General features: G+C 38.8%; 1 protein-coding gene across 2 annotated transcripts in view; it reads left to right on the forward strand.

Annotated features, from left to right (window-relative positions):
* The first annotated feature begins 7,526 nt into the window (after positions 1 to 7,526).
* Positions 7,527 to 22,291, forward strand: part of LOC108675511 (solute carrier family 2, facilitated glucose transporter member 1) — a 50,299-nt gene continuing 35,534 nt past the window's right edge. Inside the window, exons 1-2 of one of the 2 annotated variants that reach the window (XM_018163530.2) lie at positions 17,149 to 18,164; positions 19,941 to 19,958. In XM_018163530.2, the coding sequence (XP_018019019.1) occupies positions 17,232 to 18,164; positions 19,941 to 19,958 (951 nt within the window). In that variant the 5' untranslated portion in view covers positions 17,149 to 17,231. Of the gene's footprint in view, positions 7,919 to 17,148; positions 18,165 to 19,940; positions 19,959 to 22,291 lie in introns of those variants that run through there. The other variant, XM_018163531.2, reaches the window with a different exon arrangement.

The following is a 22,291-nucleotide window of genomic DNA, read 5'->3' on the forward strand; positions in this document are numbered from 1 at the left end:
CAACTTCCCAGCTATCCTCTCATCGGTCGTGGTCGGCGACCAACGTTTGGTTTAGACTTTTGAGCCTTGCGATCGACACCTGCCGAGTCAATTCTTTTGACGTATCACAAACTAAACTTGAAATCACAATTACAGGTATTAATTTAATTGTAAGCGAGCATGCGTCGCCATGCGATAGACTACAAAAAGCTTTCCATGGTTGCAAACAAACAAACGATGGACGTTTGTTCAGTAGCATCATTGAACAAATTAATTTGAACGATCATTGATGCCCAATTGTTAAGTAACCATCATCCACGATAGGAGGTATGACCGTGCGAGGTATTCGAGAATTATGAAGCAAAACAGAACTCCCACGAGAAAGTAGTCGCAACTATGAATAAATACTTACGGCCAAATTGACTATTTAATCTTCGTTGCATTTGATATGTATCTTTTGTCATTGAATTTTCAAGATTCGAGCTACTCGTGCGCCTCGGTACTTAGCATATTATAACTCTGCATAGATATAACTGCTCAATTAAATTGCACAGTTTCCCTCATCTTATGAGCCTAGATAACAATAGCGTCCTCCAATAGCGTAAAATATATTTCAGTGCCCACGTACAGCATCACTGGGAGCGTCGTGCACTGAAACATCAAAATACGTCGGTGAAAAAAGATTCAGCCAAAGGCTTGAAAAATTGCATCTCAATTTTATCATCACCGTGAATCAATGGAGGTGATAATTATTCCATTAGTTGCAATAAATCGTGAGTAGTGGCCAGTAAAGTAGGTTGTGCGCGTTACCGCAAAGCACTCAATTTCCATACTCCTCCGAGGTCGCCTAACATCCATCACTGGCAAGTCGTTGCGTAGGCGTTTATCATTGCAGGGTATTTAGGCCTCTTAACCCTTTATTGCCCTGCGAAAAAAAATCGCCCTTGTATTCATAACGCTATTGCTACCTCAACTGTATAATTAATTGGGAAGTGAAGGCTTAAGGTGATGTAAAGAGCGTAAATGGAGCGAAAATTACACGTTTGGCAGTTGGAAAGTTTCATGCAAAGGCGTGAAGTACGTGGAGGTTCATTGATATTCTGGCATACATTTGCATGCGAGATGCGGAGCCGCGAGCTACGCTACGTCGATGCTCAACCGCATGGTTCAGGAGCCAGACTGAGTTACTAACGAACAACAATATATTTCTTTATTAGAACACCCACGAATATGAAAAGCTAAACCGTACTATAGCAACGTTAAGAAGGAATCGGTATCCTGGAAGAAATGCAAGCAATTAAGTTTAATCAACCTGATGCACGATTTTCGCACATGCAGAGTATATTTAGTGGTCAGTCAATGTCAAGCAAATTGATTAACTAAAGTTACAAATTAAAATGATACTATTCTCGAATGCACATAGATTCTCATATGTTCTCTCATATGTGTTCCAATGGATTATAAATTAGAATTTGATTATAAGTGTCTGGGCGACTTGTACGGATTTTATTTGTTTCGTTATTGAGCACAATCGAAATGCCTGTGCAACGTAGTATATAGTCGACATACTTTATTCACATGCAAGTTAGAATTTCTCAAACATTCATGATTTTGTAGTCAGGCTCAACACGGTCCCAAAATAAAACCTTAACTGCAACTGCGCTGGGCCAACAGCGGCCGCCAGTTCCCAGTTGTATATGGTCAAAAACTGAATACACTTTAGTTAGCGGCCGGTAGGCTAAAATACGTGTCCGTTCATCTCATTGGCAATAGAAAAATAGGCCACAGAATGGCTCGGCAGGTGACAGCTTTATGTCATCAGGTCCTAATTACTTACGACAATTATTTCATTATTCGTTACATTGTTATACTAATCAGTCATGTTTACACTAGTAAACTAAACTTGAAATGAAATTCTAGTTGATTGTTATAGGTGAATAATTGATAGAATGAGAATTGAAGAAACGGATCATGTCATGAATTATTTTTATGGTTGTGTTAGGTGAATGTTTATTTTTTTTTTTTAGTTTTTGGTATCTTTCGCATTTTTTCATGTTCGTTTGAACTAATTGACTTTAGAGCGCTTCTTTCAAGTGCCATTTGTTGTCTTGACGCCGTACAATGTGTTATGGCGCGGAGGACCGGAGACGCTGGATGTTTGTCATAGATTGGCTACCTTAACTGAATTGTTTTGTAATTTGATGTAATTAACAACTTTAACATTCACTGAGTCTGGAAAAAAGGAAACGTTGTTCACAATAATTCTGCGCTGTCTTTTTTCATCAGCCAGGCAGGCTTAGGTCACGTGACCAGGGACTGGCCGCTAAATTCTACAATGTTTGAGTTTGTTTGGAACAATTGCTCACAGTTATTGTACACGGAGCCAGCAGTGGCCGCAACATAACGTTGTGCTACTGGCCACGTACGTGTGGAGGTGTATTTACATATACTGGCTGCTTCAGTTGTTGGTAGCGCTCAGCGATCACTGCACTCAAACATGTTCGGATTTACAGTGGACAGTGGACGGTGAGCAGCTAGTCACGTGTTCCACTAGCGGACACTAGCTTGTCTGGCTTGGATTTCACTAGAGTAACGTGTGTCGACACCTGATTTTTGTGTCGGTTTCAATGCCAGATCAAATATGATTAATTGAATATTTCTCTTTATTTTTTACATATCACTTATCAAAATAGGATTTTTCCGTTGAATGTTAAACTCTTTGTGCATGGGTAAATTAAGCGTCGTCGCTACTGTTTGCACTAGAAGGCCTGGCAACGAGAGTTACCGCCAGTTAATCATGGGTTGAGATTGTAATCAAAGAAGTACATTAAAATTCAATTAAATGCAAAATTTTTGGAAGTCATTTAAAATAGTTAGTGACGCAACTGAAAGACATTAACAAATTATTTTTATTGGATAACAGAAACAATCATTATTTGGAAACGCGTAAAAAATTTAACATTGCTGCCTATGATGAAGGTTATTTTTTGGGGAAAAAAATGTTCAGCATATTTTTGGGGTATCAGAATTTACAGAAAGTGAGGCACAACCGAACCATCCGTACGATGAATCTTAGCTTTCTTCATTCTTTTTATTGTATTTTTTTTTTAAATCAGGCGGCCATTAATGGGCTAAGTATCTAGCTACTTGATGCTATAGTCAAATATGCTCGATTCATGATAGGTTATAAGTTTATAAAATATTATCTTCCAACTCTTAAGGCAACATTTGCAAATTTCACTATATTATTGGTTCGCCATTGGCAGCACGTAAACGCCAGGGCTACTCGTTACAATGTCATCGAAGCTGTCGACCGCCAGTGCAGTCCATCTGCATGCCCAGAGCCTTTCGAAAAATTGGAATGAATGTAACTCGGATGGACAAGTGAGAGGTTGAATTGTTTTGAGCCACGGGAGGATAATATAAAGTGGGGAGATCAATGGCTTAGTTATCTGATGTGTTACGATCATTAATGAGCATTAATGAGACCACTGACAGAAAAAAATTTTATACGTGAGACAGGATTGTAGATTTTTTTCAGCATGCAAATAACATTGATGCTTCTTCCTTGACGTACTAACGTATGACCTTAAATTTAATTTCAGCGAACGCGCCTCCACCATTCCGATGATTCGATGATGTAATTTATTTCCACTTATAACTGACTTATAATAACCACTGATTTTCATCATGCCGTTTTTTATCTTTATTTCTGTTCGCGTAAGTCCACGAGCTTTTTTAGCTCATTTTACTTCGCATCAGTTTCGGATGCTTTTTTAAGTTTAAAACATAAAAGCTATGGAATTCGCATTTTGACCCACCAATCGCCTATGCAATCATGCATGCGCAGATATTTTGAAATAACACGTTCTCGTGCCATTATTTATACTCACTGCTGCCTAGTCGGACACTGAAATGTACTCCACATGTGAGGATGTGTGTGCAAAGGTCCGACTTTTTGCAGCCCATTTGTGACTCAATTCGACAGCTCTGAGCGTGTAGGAGTTTACTAGGACTCCGTCCATTCTAAATTGCCACTTTGTACCCTATTTAATCAGTTACCATAATAGCGGACCGTTCGCGATCTTATGAATGCATGGAATTTCGTTATCTACATGGTAAGGATCCGAGGGAGGCTTATACATTGACGCTCGTTGTAGCAGGCGTTGTATCGTAAAAGTATCGTTGAAGAGTAATAAGGATGAAGGTAACTCAAAGTGTAATGAGTGTAACTAACAGATGTACCCCCATTGTATAGCATTGTGCATGTTGCAACGACAACACTGACGGGTTGTGCATTAAACTTAGAAATCCATGCGAATAGTCAAGTCAGAAAGTTATAAAGATGATGTAGTGGGAACAAGGGGTGGTCACCAGAATTGAGTTAAGGGTGATGAAAATTATTCTGATGTTCCAAAGGAGAAACTGAAGAACTTTTTAACATCTAAAATTATTATCGGCTTGATATTGAATTGATGAGTTTCAAACGGAATCGATGGATCACTGAAATTGTTCACGAGTTCTTACCTAAATCAGAAAGCACAAGCAGATCAGCTCTGACATTAGTCTGTTGTAAAGTGATCAATCACCTGGATTAGCATACATCGCTGACTTAATTCAAATGAGGGTTTGAATAACGTCATTGAAGTGACGCTTCTATAATAGGCTTTGAATTTTACATGAGAAGTAAGAAGGACTCCTGGGTTAAATGGTAATGGAAAAACGCATTACTACAATTATTTTAAACAGTTATCCCGTAATTGACAGTTTGTCCTCGCAATTACTATAGTCTATATTATTATTAATGTATTATTAATTATTTACTAGTCTACAGAAAAAGAAATACTTAGGTAAATTTCAGAGAGGAAAGCATATTTTTAATAGTAGACAGTTAAAAAGATCGAAATTGCCTGTAACTTCCCTCGTGACTAATGAAAATGCACTAATATGGCCTAGCCCACATGGATGCAGATAGCCTCAGTAGGCCTGGACTTGTCTTCGCGTAGACACGACAATGACGACATTCGAGGCCTTCTATTCGATCAAGCTAAAATGCTAATAATTACAATCAAACACAATACGTTTTTAAGCTGTACACTGAGCATTATCAATGCGCTTACCATTGTTTTTTAGGTTATCGAATATACGAAGAACCTAGTAAGATGGACGTGAGCCCAGCTTTCATTCTAATTAAATCAAGTAGGGATAATTTTAGCTAACAAGATTCCTTCTTTACTTGCGTCTCGCACCATTCGTCCACGAACGGCCGCCATGGCGCACAGCATGAATGAGGCAAATATCTCTCGAATAAAGAACGAATGGAATGTTATTCAGGATGTTTGTGTGTTTAGTTTCATTTCCCACAAAATAGACCGCAGTAATGTCCGACTGGTAATATCCGGGCCATCTGATGCTGACATAGTGACATGGAACAATTACGGTACTTAAAGAGCGACATCCATTTCTTGCAGAGTTAGCCCAGGAGCTGCATTTTCTGAATACTCTGAAAGAGAATGTTCTATGGAGTACTATTGCAATTTCAAATTTGCTAGAATCTCGGAAACTATGAAAGGCTTGGGCTCAAAATGAACAACACTATTTGAACACTCAAAATATAATTAGCCTGATTCACTAACGCAATTAACTTTCTGATGAACATTTTCCATAAAAAAACATGCAAAATACATTTAAAGCAGAAAAAGACAGGAGTTTTATTTGGGACCTATAATAATACTACTTAAACGTGATTAATTTAATAATTCATTTAAATTAAATTAGAAATAAATGAGCTGTACGTTATTCCCATGAATGGTCATGTTCCTGAGTTTTTCATTCAAAGTTTCGGTAATCTCCGTTATAGGTGTTGCAAGTGTTTATAGTTTGAATTAAGTGCACGGTTTTATCACTGAAATTTTTCTGTCGTTATTTGTGGAAACATTTCTTTGAATTCCTTTTAGGGCTTGACTGCCTAAAACTAAAATGGAAGGATGCATGCAGTGATAACAGTGGTATGCACATACTTAGGAAGGTCGATTAGTGTCTAAAAATACTGATATAGAGATATATATGAATATAGGTTGGATCTTGTTTTAGAATCATCGCGGTTTCTGGCCTCATTCGCCAAGAAATTACTTGTTTGACCAAATCCTAATTATATGCTGAATACATTTACCAGAACATTTGTTGAACACATCCCCCATGACCGTACAAGCGCCAGTCTACGCAACGATGTTCGTTAAAAACTACTGTGGAGACTGCAAGTAAAGATGGGGCTATAACGATGTTGATTGGAAATTTGAACGATTTTTTCTAAAAATCCATATAAATTAGTGAAATGCCGTATATTATGACTTAATTTAGAAAATACCAAGCTTTTGATCATCTTTGGCAGATGCGAAGTTTTCTTTACAGCTTGTGTCACGAACGGTGAAATCAAGGAGTAAAAGGGGTTTACTTGAAAACAAACGATGTCACAAAAAGCGTTAGATTTTCAGTAAAAGTATTTCATGTTAAATCACATGACTTGACTTTGCCGTCTGCATCGGGCAACCGCTTGGCTGTGATCCAGCGCATCGCTCCTCCTCTCGCCCAACTCACCGGCAGCGATCACACTTTAGTAAGTCATTTCTGCTCTGAATCGCACCCGTCGAGCCTCTCTTACTCATTGGTGACCTCATACTTAAGAAACACAACGTGTGTTGGCCCCATGGCATCGAATATTATTCGTGATTTTGCTAAGAAAATCTTGAAAAACTCTGCGTGAATTCGTACATAGCCGACATAAAGAGCGCTGAGATGTGTATGAAACATTGTTTTGGTTCTGACATCAGCCGTTCTTCGTGAGTTTCAAGATGTAAACATTTCTGCACTCTGTTCTTGCCCAAATACTTGTAGCCAACCGTTGTTGAACAGAGAGGACACGATCGTTACCAATTTCGGTTTTAACCCCGAGTGTTCACAAGTTGATTTCAATTTTTAAGGTTTAGTTATTTTCAGCGTCACTGGCTTGAAGAGGCATTCTTGATCTTTAGGTTGGTTGTGTAGCGAACCAAAGTAAGTCACACTTTCGTCTCTTACCCTTTCGTTTATTACTTCCGTCTCAGAATTATAATGGGGATATATGATGAGACTCTATCCAAGTATTTGATTTGTTACACGACGTTATTGCACACTAAATAAATCATGCCAACATAATTTTATTTATATTCACGACCTGTCCATAAACTGAACACGGCAGTACACGAGCAACAATGAGCTATAGTTCAATATTTTGTTTGTTGCATGAAATGCTCACGATAGCATTAGCGATATTAAGGTACTCATATTATATTGAACACATTATACAGACTTTTTTAATTAAATATTTGAAGATGATGCTACGCCATAGATAACGTATGGTAATTAATTATTCACTCCTACATCCAAAACACCAATAATGATAATTATTACGCCATAATAATGCCATTTTGTGTAGGTTAGTAAAACCGGTAAACATCCTATAGGAGGCAAGGTTTTTGCTGCTTTTTATCTTTACTAGTCCATGAACAGTCGAGTAAATTTGTATCCCATTTTTCACAGACTGGTTTTTGATAATAATAGCTCGCATAAAAGCGCTCGCGTAAAAAAGATAAAGATTATACCACCGTATCAGCAACACTGTAAACCGATGTCTAGTGACCGTCGTTCGACCGTAGAACACCACCCTCTTGTCAACCAAGATGGTGATGACTTCGGCACGCCGCGCTCGCCTGGAGCTTCTGGAGCAGGTACGCCCGAGACTGGGTACATCATGGATACGGACCTGACAGGTCTCCGTACTGAGTACCAAGACCCGCCTGATCCTGCCCTGTCTCTGCTCGAGGTGCCCAATACAAACTGGACAAGAAGTGGAGTTGGGGCATCTTCGTCCAGCTACACGGAACTTGTACCGTACGATAAGGTAAGTAACGGTTCACTTTTTTTGTGCGTGTTTTTTTTATAACGTGTATTGTGAGCTTACAATGACTGATTTATAAGGCTCATTAACTGCAGGTCTTTCTTGAGCGATTCACGATTATAATTTAGTTTACACAATAACGAAATAAGTACTGCTAATTATCCATGTATTATACCACTATGCTATCGTTAACACCACGCATGATCCATTTCATGTAAACATAAATCTAGTTATTAAAATTTCCATGCGTTGTTTGTACCAAATATTACTTTCAATATCGTACAGGGCTCTTTTTAATTCTTGAGTGTCATGTCGTTAGGGGACTAAAAAATGATAACGTCTTGTCCGATAAAAACTTACTTGTCTTAAGTTACTGTCGAAGTTTGCAATAAAATATTTCAAATTTAGTTATAGCAATAAATTGTTGGGTCGACTGGTAACGTGCCAGAATGAGGCACATGCAGGTAGACAATTCATTCCAACACATTACTAACTTGGTGTTAAAATGTACCATCTTATTTATGCTTTTATGAATCCCGCATTGTATCATTTACCTGAATTGCTTATGTTATTTGTTCCGAGTTATCGTTGTGGAAACATTTTCTTTGCGGCTTATAGGAGACGTAAATTGTTGGTTCATGTTTCTTTGCTATGATAATCGAGCTGTGAGACTCGAATTAAGGATATCCCAACACCTATAAAATAAATAATTATCAAACGACTGACTCACAGTAAGTGACACGTAATAAGCACGTCGCTCGTACGGCATGATATTCCAGTAAAATCTAAGCGACAAAACCTGCAATAATAGTTAGTTAGTAATAGTTTCCATCTCGCAACTCTCATTCCATCATAGGACCGCAATACGATTTCTAACCCATCCAGGCTTACATTAGTAATTTTAGCTTAACTTCTGGATAAAATATTAATTTTAGTTCTCACCAAGTGTAGAGGCTCACTATGGAAAATATGAATCTATATGATATTAAATTATAGTATGAATATATAACTTTCATGTGAAGTACAGTATTCTCTATTCTCGTGTAATATAATCGCAATAAAAAAATTATAAACTTTTATTTTGAACCATGTCACTATTTCAGAAAAACCTTTAGTAAACTGCAAAGTTTTTCAGCTCCTAATTTCCGATGGCGATTCCGAAGGCGATTAATTATATCTTGATACTATTTAAGTAAGTACGCGGAGATATCTTGAAGACTTTGAACCTAAAAGAGCATTTGTAGTTTTTGCGCACACACGCGTTATCAAACAGATCCATCTCTCAATACAGCAATATGTAGAAGTTGATGTAACAGCCATTGTAGAGCTATAGATTTTCAAGAACCTTTTTACTATATCAATGTGTTCTATTTCGCGCTGAACGAGTTGTAAGGTGCAGATACGTAAAGCCTCTAACATGTGAAGTCTTTATTTCTGAACAGCGCTGTATTCATTCGTTAACAATCTCGTAATAAGTGTGATAAATTAGACACAACAGTATTTTTTTTCTATTTGGTACGGGAAAATGTTCTGATTTACAATTTCAAGTAGCGTATCAAAATTACCGTCCAAATGAGACGTCAACTTAAGACGACACAAAAATCTGTAGCAAATGCCACGGCATGCGTGGCATTTTCTCATAAAAAATATTGTGTCGTTCTACCAAGAAATGTTTTACGAGGATATTTCTTGGGATCAGAAAAACTCCGCTGCTGGGGTCACCCAGGTTCGTCCAGCCGTACTTATAGTACTTTATCGTGGACCCCAACAAAGGCTTGCAATAAAAGACACTTCCGAAACAACTCTCTTGAAATCTGTAGTTTCAAAAACTCTCCTTGACACTGTGGGTTCACATGCGGGACTGACCAGGACGGACTAAAGCCTACAAATCTAACTTCCGCATTTCTAAACTGAAAACTAAAATTACAAAAATACAAAATTATAACATACTAAATTCTAATTCCCTAACACCGCTACATCTGACAACTAAAATACAAATGAGATGCGATGTGTTCGTTGAAACATAGCCTTATTTTGCGACTATATTTCATGAGTTAGAGCCAGTATATTGACAAAATTAAGGGATCTTCTAATATCAACATGTCGCCTTGTTTTTGGGCTGAACAATATTTATAAGAGTTAAATGTGGAGAAATTAAAACGGGTTTAGAATATTTTAGAATGTTTCAGTTACGTTCATTGCTTGATCCATGAAATCACGAATAAAATTCAACGTGATCGAGCATATAAGACAATAAACAATGAGGATAGTTATAAATATAAATGGACTAAAGATATCAGTGAATGAAAGTGTTCTACTATCAAAACCAAAAAATAAATAGCGCTGCTAGTGGGAAGGCACTGGACTTTTAACATGTCGATGCTTAAGCTGCATTTGCTATCTTCATTTACTATTTTTCGCACCAATGATTGCTGACTCCTATGAATCTCATTAAAATGGTTTAATTATATTTTTGCATCTCAGTTGTATTTATCAGGTCATGTTAAAATAAATTTAGCGCCGTAGGAAGATCTAAATAAAGTTTGTATCTCACCGACACCTAAGCCTGAGTCAGGCGTGAGGCAGCGGGGCAAAGCACGCGACTCGACGCGCGCGTGATGCTTGCGCGGCGCATCACACGACATCTTGGCAGCCGCGCACACTCGCGCACAGTCGCGCACAGTCGCGCACAGCCGCGCACAGACGCGCACAGTCGCGCACAGTCGCGCACAGCCGCGCACAGACGCGCACAGTCGCGCACAGCCGCGCACAGTCGCGCACAGTCGTGCACAGACGCGCACAGCCGCGCACAGCTGCGCACAGCCGCGCACAGTCGTGCACAGCCGCGCACAGTCGCGCACAGCCGCGCACAGTCGCGCACAGTCGTGCACAGACGCGCACAGCCGCGCACAGCCGCGCACAGCTGCGCACAGCCGCGCACAGCTGCGCACAGCCTCGCACAGACGCGCACAGTCGCGCACAGCCGCGCACAGTCGTGCACAGACGCGCACAGCCGCGCACAGACGCGCACAGTCGTGCACAGACGCGCACAGCCGCGCACAGCCGCGCACAGCTGCGCACAGCCTCGCACAGACGCGCACAGACGCGCACAGCCGCGCACAGACGCGCACAGTCGTGCACAGACACGCACAGCCGCGCACAGCCGCGCACAGCCGCGCACAGTCGTGCACAGCCGCGCACAGACGCGCACAGTCGTGCACAGCCGCGCACAGCCGCGCACAGAGCACAGACGCGCACAGCCGCGCACAGACGCGCACAGTCGTGCACAGACGCGCACAGCCGCGCACAGCCGCGCACAGCTGCGCACAGCCTCGCACAGACGCGCACAGACGCGCACAGCCGCGCACAGTCGCGCACAGCTGCGCCTGCCGTATATAAGTACTTATATTATCAGTCTGCTTATAACGCAAGTTCATAAGGAATTTAAAAGCAAAGAAAACACCAAGCAAATTGATGGAGCTGGACTCCGAAACGTTTTCAATATCGATATGGTGAATTTGCTTCATATTTTCTTTGCTATTAAATTGCTCGCCTGCCGCATCGTTATGACGACCTGCGGCTTGACGTATGCTCTAGAAATGAGTCTAGATAAACCGTCTCCCAGCACAATAATTATTAACACAGATAGTTATTTATAGGATTCGTCTAGACGGTGAAGAATATCATTTATACATGCCTTGGTAATTTGTTATATCCAATTCAAGTAATAACTCAATATTCAAGTAACAACTCATCACTACATCAGTCTCTATTTCTAATAAGAATTAGAAATGGAGACTGATGGAGACTTCTAACTATGACCACACAACACGACCAGCGAGCGAGCTATCGTTAAAAAAGTCTACGCTCTTACACATGAACATTTCATTTACTTTTTGCTCAAAATAAGCTGCTTCTAACTTGTGTTCCTTTTCTGCTAACATCGATATTCTTCATACTAGGATGACTTGCCGATAGTTTGCAGTTCATTGATAATCTCGATAGCAATAGTCCTGAAGAAATCATTATTTTACAACAAATTACCTAGCCATCCGTACGATGGCTGACTTCCTAATTTGCTATTATTATTATTATTGTTATTATTATTATTATTATATTATTATTATTTTTTATTATATTATTTTTATTATTATTCTACGAAGCAGTTATCATGGCATCATGGTTCAAACGAACTTCGAGGGCGCGTCACACATAAGATTAATAGCTTAATAACTTAAAAATAAATAAATTAATTAATTTATGCCTTAAACATAAAATAAACACAAGAAAGGATGGGAATGGATGAAATGACTATGCACTATTTAGGCTCTACGAAATAGTTCCGTCTTTAGGCGTCGACGAAACACTTGCAACGAAGGAGCCGAAATTACGTAAGCCGGCAGACTGTTCCAGGTGCTAATTACATCTGTACAATTGTTCGGATCAACTTGTTTACTAAGTACATGCGTACAATTATTATGACTAACTTACTTATTCATCTGTACATTGTACAATTGTTCTGATTAACTTTGTACACCTTTGTATAATTTGAATTTGTAATCACCTTTGCACACTTTTGATAGTACTCCTCTGTATAATTGTTCAACTTATCAACTAATTGAATGAAATTATCAACTAATTGGGCGCTGAATCTTCTACTTCATCTTCTATCATTGATCCGTCCTAAAAGTTGAATAAAATATGAATGCTTGCCTGAAGGCGGCACGATATCATGGATCTGTTAGAAATCGAAGCGTCGAGCGTTTCTTCATCCGCAGACGCCTACGTGATGCATGAAAATCTCCGCCGATTCAACAATTCGACAAGACTTTAGACAATAAAAGTAGAAGTTAGAAACGCCTGAAATAAAAGTGATCGCAATATTAAAAAAATTATCCTCTGTAAGAGTTTTAAATCAAATACTGATACGCAAAGGCCCTTTTTGTTCATGACTTTAGTAAGAAGTCCTGTTGTGATAGAGGTTATCAGAGGGCACTAAGGTCATGTAAGACACACCCCCACACGCGCGGCTCTGATTGGTCGAAGCAATTGCCAGAGCTGCCGTGATTGGTGGCATCAACGCCTGCCAAGCGCAGCGCCGGTTGCGATGTCACGTGGCACGCGTTGCGTGCGCTGATTGGCTGGTTGCGATGTCACGTGGCACGAGCCGCGTGCGCTGATTGGCTGGCTGCGATGTCACGTGGCGCGAGCTGCGTGCGCTGATTGGCTGGCGCATGAAGGTGCGGCTGTGACGTCATGGAAGCGCCTGCGCTTTGCAATTCACATCGCTGAATGATGAAACTAAGTTCTTGCACCACTTTTATATTCCTGGTACTAGGCTGCTTTTAGCGGAAAATGTAGGTGAATATGCAATATTTACACATTAACAACTGGGAGCATATTTATTATATACAGCCCACATTCTTTCTCCTAGAATTTGTAACCTATTCTGGGGGTTCTAGCTGAAAATATGCAAGTTACCGATGAGTATATAAAAAGATGAAGACAGTATTGATTGCAGCGCGTTAAATTAATTACGCAATTTTTACATTTCAGAATTAGCTCCAGCTGTGAAAAATTAGTGAAACACATGAAATCATCTAAAAATGCTATATTGTTTGCTCAAATTATTTCTCTGTGATAGTTGATATAAATATTATCACAAAGCACGCTTCGATGAGTCCAAATCCTCTCAACTTATTACATGAGTTACTCATATGCATCGAATATATCGTTGCTGATAATGTGAGAAATGATACAATATTATTATATTTTGTCATGCACGTTAAACGGTATTCTTTTCGGCATACAGTAAACACTAATTAACAAATTAATTGAGTTATTTCCTTGCAACAATTCTCACTCAACATGGCCATTGAATTACTATAGCGCTTACGCATAATATACGAGTGTGAGTTATAAATCACTCGTTTCTTTTTTATTAATTGGTTGCCATGGTAATCATCGAGCAATTACTATCCCAATATTCAAGAAAAATTGTTCACCTTCGATTAAAATTTACGATCACCGTAAAATGCAACTATGTGAAAATTTAATTAGTTGACTACGTGTCGGCTCCGTGACCTCGCGACGGCAGCAGGACGTCGTGAGGTCACCTCGCAGGAACATTTGGAGGTGCAACTCAACGGCCTTCGCGTGCAGCTTGGGGGGCTACGGAGAGAGGGGGTACAACGGTAGGAGGGGGCTCACTAATGTTGTCGAGGCAGGGGAACCTGGGGCATTTTAAATCCATTAATGTCCAATGACTACAAACAATGTTAATCCGCCATACGATTAAAGTGAAGTTCGATTTAAAAAATGCTGCAACTTTCCATTGATTTTCTAGGGGATCACATTTCACTTCATATATTGATAAAGAATCTACCCTGTACTGTCAAGTAGGGATGAAGTTTCCATTCTTTGAGGAACTTCATGAGAATAAATAATTTATGAATTTTCCTCTCTACTTGCGGAATGATGCTATTGAAAATCCACAACGAATGACTTATTTCTAATATTTCATCGCTCAAGATGAACGGCCAATGAATTTATCTTTAAGCAGTCATCACTGATAGCATTGTTTCTTCGAAGACACACGCGACTGTCTCAACCTGAACGTTCCTCTCCCAATCCGTATGACGTTTTCATGATTTTCAGCGGATTGGTGCTAGTTTTTGCAGACTCAAGCATTCTAACTTCTTCAATCAAGTGTGAAACCAGTAGCTCCTCAAACCCTTCAAGTCAGGAGAAGGCTGAATTTACAGGATATTATTAGAAAACAACACAGATTTTGCTGTTTTTACGAAAGAATTTAATGTGACTTCCGAATTCCATTATAATTTGTAATTTCACGAAAAAATATCGAACAAAATAAAATTTTGAAAAAAGCGCCCAAAGCTTAGCGAAGGGGAAAGGATCCTTGCGAAGCTGAATACGATTTAATAGATAAAGGAAAAGAGCGTTTGAATGGAACGGTGTATATATATATATATCTGCGGCGACGAGCACCGGGTGGAAAGCAGTATGCCTTGTCGTACATGAGTTTTTTCGAAAAAAATGTTATTGGAGTAATAGTGATATTGAATTAGAGATATATAAAGTAACCTAAAATAGAATTGTAGTGCTTGGCTAAAAGAAGAGCACACTATTCCGTGGGAAGACAGCTTTGGATCAATAATGCCGAAGCGAGCGACTTCGACCTCAAGCCTCTCTCGCGTGCAAGTGGCGGTCCGTCGGTCCTGTGGACGACATCTACTTCTCACGCTGCTCCAGTTTAAACTTTGTGATGTGAACACGTGTTAATATTCCACGGGTTTCCAGTGAATTTTGGTGCCATTCATAGAGCCCTTATATGGGAAATAATTTGCAGAAAAGCAAGTCGTCTTTAGCCCCGGCATTTATCGCTCCGGAGTCTCACGAACCACATGACCCGGTGGGAATGTTCGGACATTAAATGTTGTAAAGGTCTCCTGGTGATACGTTGCTTGTGATACCAAAAGAGCTGAAATATATGGACACCTTTTCGAGTTCTATTTGCTGATAATGTGCAGAATTTTACTAGGTAATGGCATAGATGTCATTGCAACCCTTGACATAAAAGCCGAAGTCGGCACCTGGATTGCTTGGGCACCGTGCCGGCTGTAGCTAGGTGCAAGTGACTAAGTCAGAAATAGATAAACAAGAAAATTGGTTAAATTTTTTGGCATAATTTTATTGAACTATATCACATTTCGGTCGAATTAAGTAATTTCACGTTGAATTTCACTCATCATGCTAACTTTAGGTTTTTGCTACGTTCGATTGAAAGGCTTTAAGTTTTCTTAAATTGGCATAGTCGCGTAACTTTTACATATCGTTCTATAATTAAATCACCGCTTGCATTGTACACTTAGGGTAATGGCTGTCTATTAATGGTATAGATGAATTTATTTAATTTTCTTATAATATTTTTCTACATTTTCTCACAAGCCTCCGTGCTTTTGTGCTTTGATAGCACTGTTTTCGCTTGTACTTAAAATGACTTTCCTGTTATTTAGAGATTGTCCAAGGAGCACACAGCAGGTGCGTGCCCAGGTGGTCGGTTTAACTTTAAACATCACGACTCGGGAGCGACTATACGAGAAAACCCCTCCCAACCGAACCTGGGCCACTGCGTCAATACCGGCACCTATACGTCCCAACCATATTTATGTTTGAAGTTGTTCTTATGAATATGAATTGATGTCGTTCATGCAAAAAATCTTGAGCTATGCTGCCCAAAAGATGTTAAATGGGAGGATAAGTATTTTGAGACCAAAAATCTGGAAATTGGCTTATAGAACTTTTCGACAGCGACTAGGATGTATCGAATCTTATGATCGGTAGCTCGGAACAAAGAAGTACTATCCATCGATAGCTACATTCAAAGATATCCTAACTCATGATCCCCCAAACCATTTGCAGTTGGTACAGAGTAATTTTTGTAGGATGAGGTTTAGACTTATGCAGCTGATGCAGTTTGATTGAGACATGAGTACAGATAGTACAACTGTGATCTTAACCTGCAAAAGTTTGAAGAAGACGGAGTTTTTTCAGTATCATTTCTACTATTTTGGTCTCCTTCCGTTAGAGAGCCAAAGACATTCTAATTTTGAAACAAGGTGTGTGTTTTATATTTCATGCTAGCTAATTATGGATGATCTCAATGGGCTTCAAATCCTTTACAATGATTTTAGTCAATACGTATGCTCAGTTTGTCTGCAGCACCCCCAATCCAACTTAATCCGTGAAAATAGAAGTATGTAATATGTATTCTTTATTAGAAAATACTGCTTGATCTGGCGATAGTGAAATATGCTAATGCATTCATCATAACTAACATGCATCTAGGGAACTTCCACGAAGGTTGTACGTACTTTGTTCAAGTTCGTGGTGAGAAAGATTCTCTTCAAGTGAGTACTTACCATCAGGCTGTTGTATTTAAGAGCGATAGCTCGGAACGCTGGTTCATTAAAGACGAGTGCTCCCTTGCTCCACAGCCAGGCTTTGGATCGACGCAGAGACTCTCAGACTCAGATCGTCGATACTGAACTGGCGGTCACATGCTTTTTAAGATCCTGATCAGTTTATAAATCAGCTGTTCCCAATAAAATCAGGGCTAAGAGGAACATCCTGTCTGCATGCATAAGAAAAAAAATTCAAGCCTTTATGGTGTGTATTCATTAATGAGTATGAAAGAATATTAAAATGTTTAATTTGTTCATTTTTGTGATGTTTTTAGGAAGAGTATATAAATCAGTAGAGTTTCTTTACAGTTTCTTGAATATTAACTGTGATCATGAGTGATAAGAAAGAGACAGAAAGCAGTGTTGCTGGGGCGAAAGAGAAAAAAACTGAAACTAAGGCAGGGGAAAAATCGAAAGTTGAAGATAAGACTAAACCTTCTGCTAAGGACTCTAAGAAGCCTGAAGCTAAACCAGCATCTGCAAAAGAGGATCCAAAGACCAAAAAAGAAACATCACCAGAATCTAAAGAGCCGAAAGTGGCTAGCAAGACTCCGACAGATAACAAGCCCAAAGAATCTCCTAAGAACAAAACAGTCGAAAAGAGTGCTAGTGATTCACCATCGAAACCTAACGATACGAACAAAGCCTCCGACCCAAAAGCGAAACCTGCTGCGGATAAACCGAAAACAGGAAGCCCCGCTACTTCGGGAAAAACAAACGATACAAAAACTAAGCCTGCCGAAAAGAAAACGGCTAACTCGAAGCCTAAGCCGTCACCCTCCAAAGAGTCTTTGTCGAAAGACAGACCAAAATCAAGTGAAGCAATGAAGAAAAGTCCATCAAAAGGAGAGGACAAATTAAAAAAAGAAAATGCCAATAGCGGAATAAAGCCATCGCCAAGCAAAGAGAGCAATACTGAAAAAGCTGAGAGTAAGCCAAAAGGAGAAGAGAAAAAACCTGCGCTCCCTAAGGACACTTCTGTCTCAACAGAGGGAAACAAAACCGTCGTAAAGGTGGAGGACGAGTCCAAGGCGGATAAGGTAGAGACGAAAGCTGTAGCACCCGCGTCTCCTAAATCCAAAGAAACAGAGTCGGAAGTTAATCACGTGAAGGAAGGTGCTGAAGATCAAGCCTCGAACCCTTCTGATGAGGCTCCTCAAGCACCGCTAGCCAAACAAGAGGAGAATGGCAGCAAGCAGACGACGACGCCCTCTGGTGTCTCGGCTAAAGATGAAGAAAAAGAACTACTCACTGGGGGTGGGGGGGTAAGTTGACACTATAGTGATTAAACTTGGGGTTATATTCAATCGTAAATATTTTATTATGGTGTAATTATACGATGAAAAATTATTATTTCAAAACTTCATTTCGTTACTTATATATGCGTTCCTTTTGTGAAAATTTCAAGTGGCATTAATTTGAAACGAATGGACATCATCGCAATGCATCAGATCTTAAGTCATAATTGTTAATTAGACGATGAAATATCATTTGAGACTTTAAAAAATATCATTCTATTTCTATTGCCTTAATTCATTCTGCGGTTCATGGTCATTCTTATCATATTATCATAGAACGGACTAAAATTTCATGTCTGAAATTTCCAGCTTCTCTTCTTAGATATTCATGATTTTAGAAATATTAGGCTTTTTTCACTCTACCTGTGGATTAACTAGGCTGTAACTTGTCCGGTCCCGACAGATTCACGGTGAATATTAATGCCCTTATTCTTATTCAATTACAGTAATCATTATGATATTATTGCGTTAATAGGCGAATATATCATTTTATTTTGAGACTAACTACTTATAATTTAATGCCGTTTGAATAATTTATTATCAATAGTTGCATTCAGTATCTAAGCACGCCCTGTAAATGAAATTTAATTGAAATTTTCGCATGCAAACTTTCTAAATATTTGAGAGACCTTGAACTGTGAGCGCTGTTCATCACACGAAGTTTTCTGTCGATTGTAAACCCAATGGCTCAACGCAATAGTTTTGGCATAACAGAAATATAAACATTTGTAGGTAAATATACAGTACATGTACCATGTGGACTTTGAATCAGATTTATTAGTGTAGAGATAATCATTATTATTTCTTTTGCAATAATTGAAGAAATTATAGCCATTTTAATAGGTGATATTAGAGACTTGTCGCTTTATTAACAACTTGCAATAGTTTTAGTCATTTTGCTCCAACTTAAATAGCTTGTTATGGCCACCCCTCGAAATATTCATGGAGGTTCATAGTTTTCTATTGTTAAACATTTGTGGTGCTTTAAAGAGGGTCACCTTCTTATTTTTATGCTTGGAATTTGAAAAAATGGGCTATTAAAACATATTCTGTTTTCACATTATTACCATCCCCGTGAATGCGTATAATTTCTGAACATTTCTTGGAATTTAATTTGAAATTTATTTACTAAGTTACGTTCAAACTTTTTTTTCTCATATCGTCGCGCTGTGAAGTTTAGCAATGATTGATTTTCGTGAATGTGGAAGCAAACATATTCGAAAAGTTTAAAGTCTTCTGCTTGGTACGCATTCTAATCAATTCTTGTGTCTTCTAATGAAGTTGCCACAAAGAAACATGTTGAAATGACATAATCTACGGAGGAAGGTGTGCTTAGCACGGTTTTTAAAAATGAACTTTTGCTTGGTCTTCTTGTTTTTCAAATTTTTCTAGAATTCTTTTTCTACTATTAACAAATTTTATTCCGAAGAAACTCAGACATAGTGACAAACAAAATCATGTTTCTAAAATTCTCAAGATATTGTCAGCAACTTTCGTCCATGCATTAAAGATTTACCAATTTTTTCCGGAACTTTTCAAAATTTTATTGGTTCACAATTTATTCAACTACTCCGATAGAAAAAATCTTCGTGAAAATAAACTCTAGCTGCCAGAACCCAGATCTTGTTTGCCACTGTGCGTCTCTAAAATATTTTTCTCGCAAACAAATACGAACTTGTGAGAAATTCACCTTTGATTGTATCTAACTTATTTCTGCTTCTCTTCCTCTCTGCTTACATGAAGTTGTCGTCAGTGATGCAGGTAAGAATGCATAGCATGGCTTCATTCTTTCAGCTACTCTAACCCATTTGAGAAGAATTCCTCTAAACAATTATTATCGAGTAACTTGTTCAGCAACTTGTTCAGTAACTTCTGTTTCTTTAGCACATCTTTATTCTTCTCTGTTTCTTTTCTATTGGCACATTTTAAACGTGCCCATAGGAGAAGCGCTGCTGTTTACAAGCGTTTTAGTCTTAGTCTATTGACATGAATTGGTCGCATGAAATGTTGCGTCAATGGCTGATAGATGAATAAACCGCTGCTCAAATTATTAATTAAATGCAACAATTCTTCTTTCATGAACATTTTATCCAGTGTTAGCTAGTGAAATCAGGTTGTGCCATTGCATTTTCGGGTGCTGTGCGTTTTTAGGGCGTATAGCAAAGAATTTTTGCTGCAATTCAACGAAGTACAGGGGACGGTTTTAATGCTGTCGTCGCTAAAGCGCTACATGATTAAATCCCAAATGTCGTACGTGATGGCGTTGAGCGCGCAGGGCGCCAAACCAACCATGCACGCGCATGCAAACTTATCTCGATAAGCACTTCATCGCTTCTGTGACGATTGCAGAAAACCTATGAACGTTCTAGGAAGACTACAAACAGTTTCGGGGATTTTCGGATGTAAACTTCTTCATGACCCGTTAACCCTCTACTGCCTGACATGAGTAACCGGAGCAATATTGGATTCGTTCTAGTGAGCGCAAAATGACTTGCACTGATGGTTGCCGCCACGTACGACAACTTTAAAATGTTCTCTGTTGTGTCCTCAGGTATCTGTAAAAAATATTTTACGTATAATTTAAGTTGAAATATATGTTCCCGGAGAGTGACATACGGCAGTAGAAGGTTAAAACTTCAAGAATAAGTTTACCGTCACGCTTTATTTTCGAATGATTCTAGCTGCGATGGCAGAAAGACCTCGCTGTCAAGGCAGCAACGTTTTACTTAGCGAGCTTTGAAAAATTTGGCGTTCGCACGGTCCAGAAAACGTCAAGCTCCTGGACGGTTGGGTGCTGCACAGCTCGATTCTCGGCTTAATAATGTTAGTCAATTGTTTTATGAAGCAACAGATTTTCATCTGCGTTTTGAATAGCGTACATGAACATATTAAAATCCGATTAGTGTACTCGCTCACTATTCATAACATTTACTTTTATTACTATATAAGTACAATCCAGCGTTTGATTATAATGCTGAAGTTTAATGGTACTTAAAAAAAGAACTATCTCATTGTTTTGGTATCTCAATTGTATCTCCCATTTTGAACATTCACTAACTTTGGCATTTTACATATTTCCATCTTGGGTCCGTAGCTCAGATTGATTTTCTATTAAAGTTACTCCCAATTTTAGTGATTCTTTACAACCCTACAATATTTCCAGGCTCCAGCGCTGCTTCTGCGGCAAATCTATAGGAAGAGACTTATTTGGCAACTAACACTCAGGAGGCGAATGGCATTACAGCTACTACAGCTACTTAACTTATTTTTTACGTTCTGGTAATGCATTGGTATAGCAGTTCAAATAGCCGTATTTAAGTGGGAATTTTGTAATCAAATCATTTACTGTGGGCAAGATGTGTCCAGTTCATGAATTTTTCCCTTTATGCAAACATTTTCCATCTATGTTTCAATAACAGTCGTCAACCATTATGTAAACATTATCTTTTAAGCTAACACATTGGTTACTCGTAAAAAAGAAATCTACTAATAAATACTATAGCTAATGAGTCATCAATAACGTCAACAAATTAAGAGCTAATGAAGGAATGATTTATTAGCAATGTATGGTGAACGAATATAGCGATTGATAATAAAGATAATAGCGATAATATCTTTGTTTCTTTATGTCATATATTCGCAGAGGTGGGCAGTATCGCGCTACATGTAGCGGCCGCTACTAGCGGCCGCTACATTTTCAGTAGCGGTAGCGGTAGCGGTAGCGGCGCTACATTTAAAATGCCTAATTTAAAAGTGCTTGCTTTCGTTATTAAAATAGGTAAGATTTAACCAAAAAATGTGAATTGATTCTAATTAATATGTTCGCGACGCACAGTAGACTCAATAAATTAATTTTCATGCTGGAATATCAACATGCGCATGCGCAAATTAACTTGAAAAATAACAACTGAAAACTATGAGGAATTGTCAGGTTTCATTGAAGTTGATCATAAGATGAGACGGATAATGAACGCTATTATGAAAGTTATATGGTCTTTAAGGGGACCTACTGGCTAAAATTTGAAAATTTTGAGTTTTTCTGTTTCTTATCTCATCTTAAAGGTTGTTTTCTTGCGCATCGAACGATATAAGTA

The sequence above is a fragment of the Hyalella azteca genome, unplaced genomic scaffold, assembly GCF_000764305.2.
Source record: "Hyalella azteca isolate HAZT.00-mixed unplaced genomic scaffold, Hazt_2.0.2 contig6064, whole genome shotgun sequence".
Classification (NCBI taxonomy): domain Eukaryota; kingdom Metazoa; phylum Arthropoda; class Malacostraca; order Amphipoda; family Hyalellidae; genus Hyalella; species Hyalella azteca.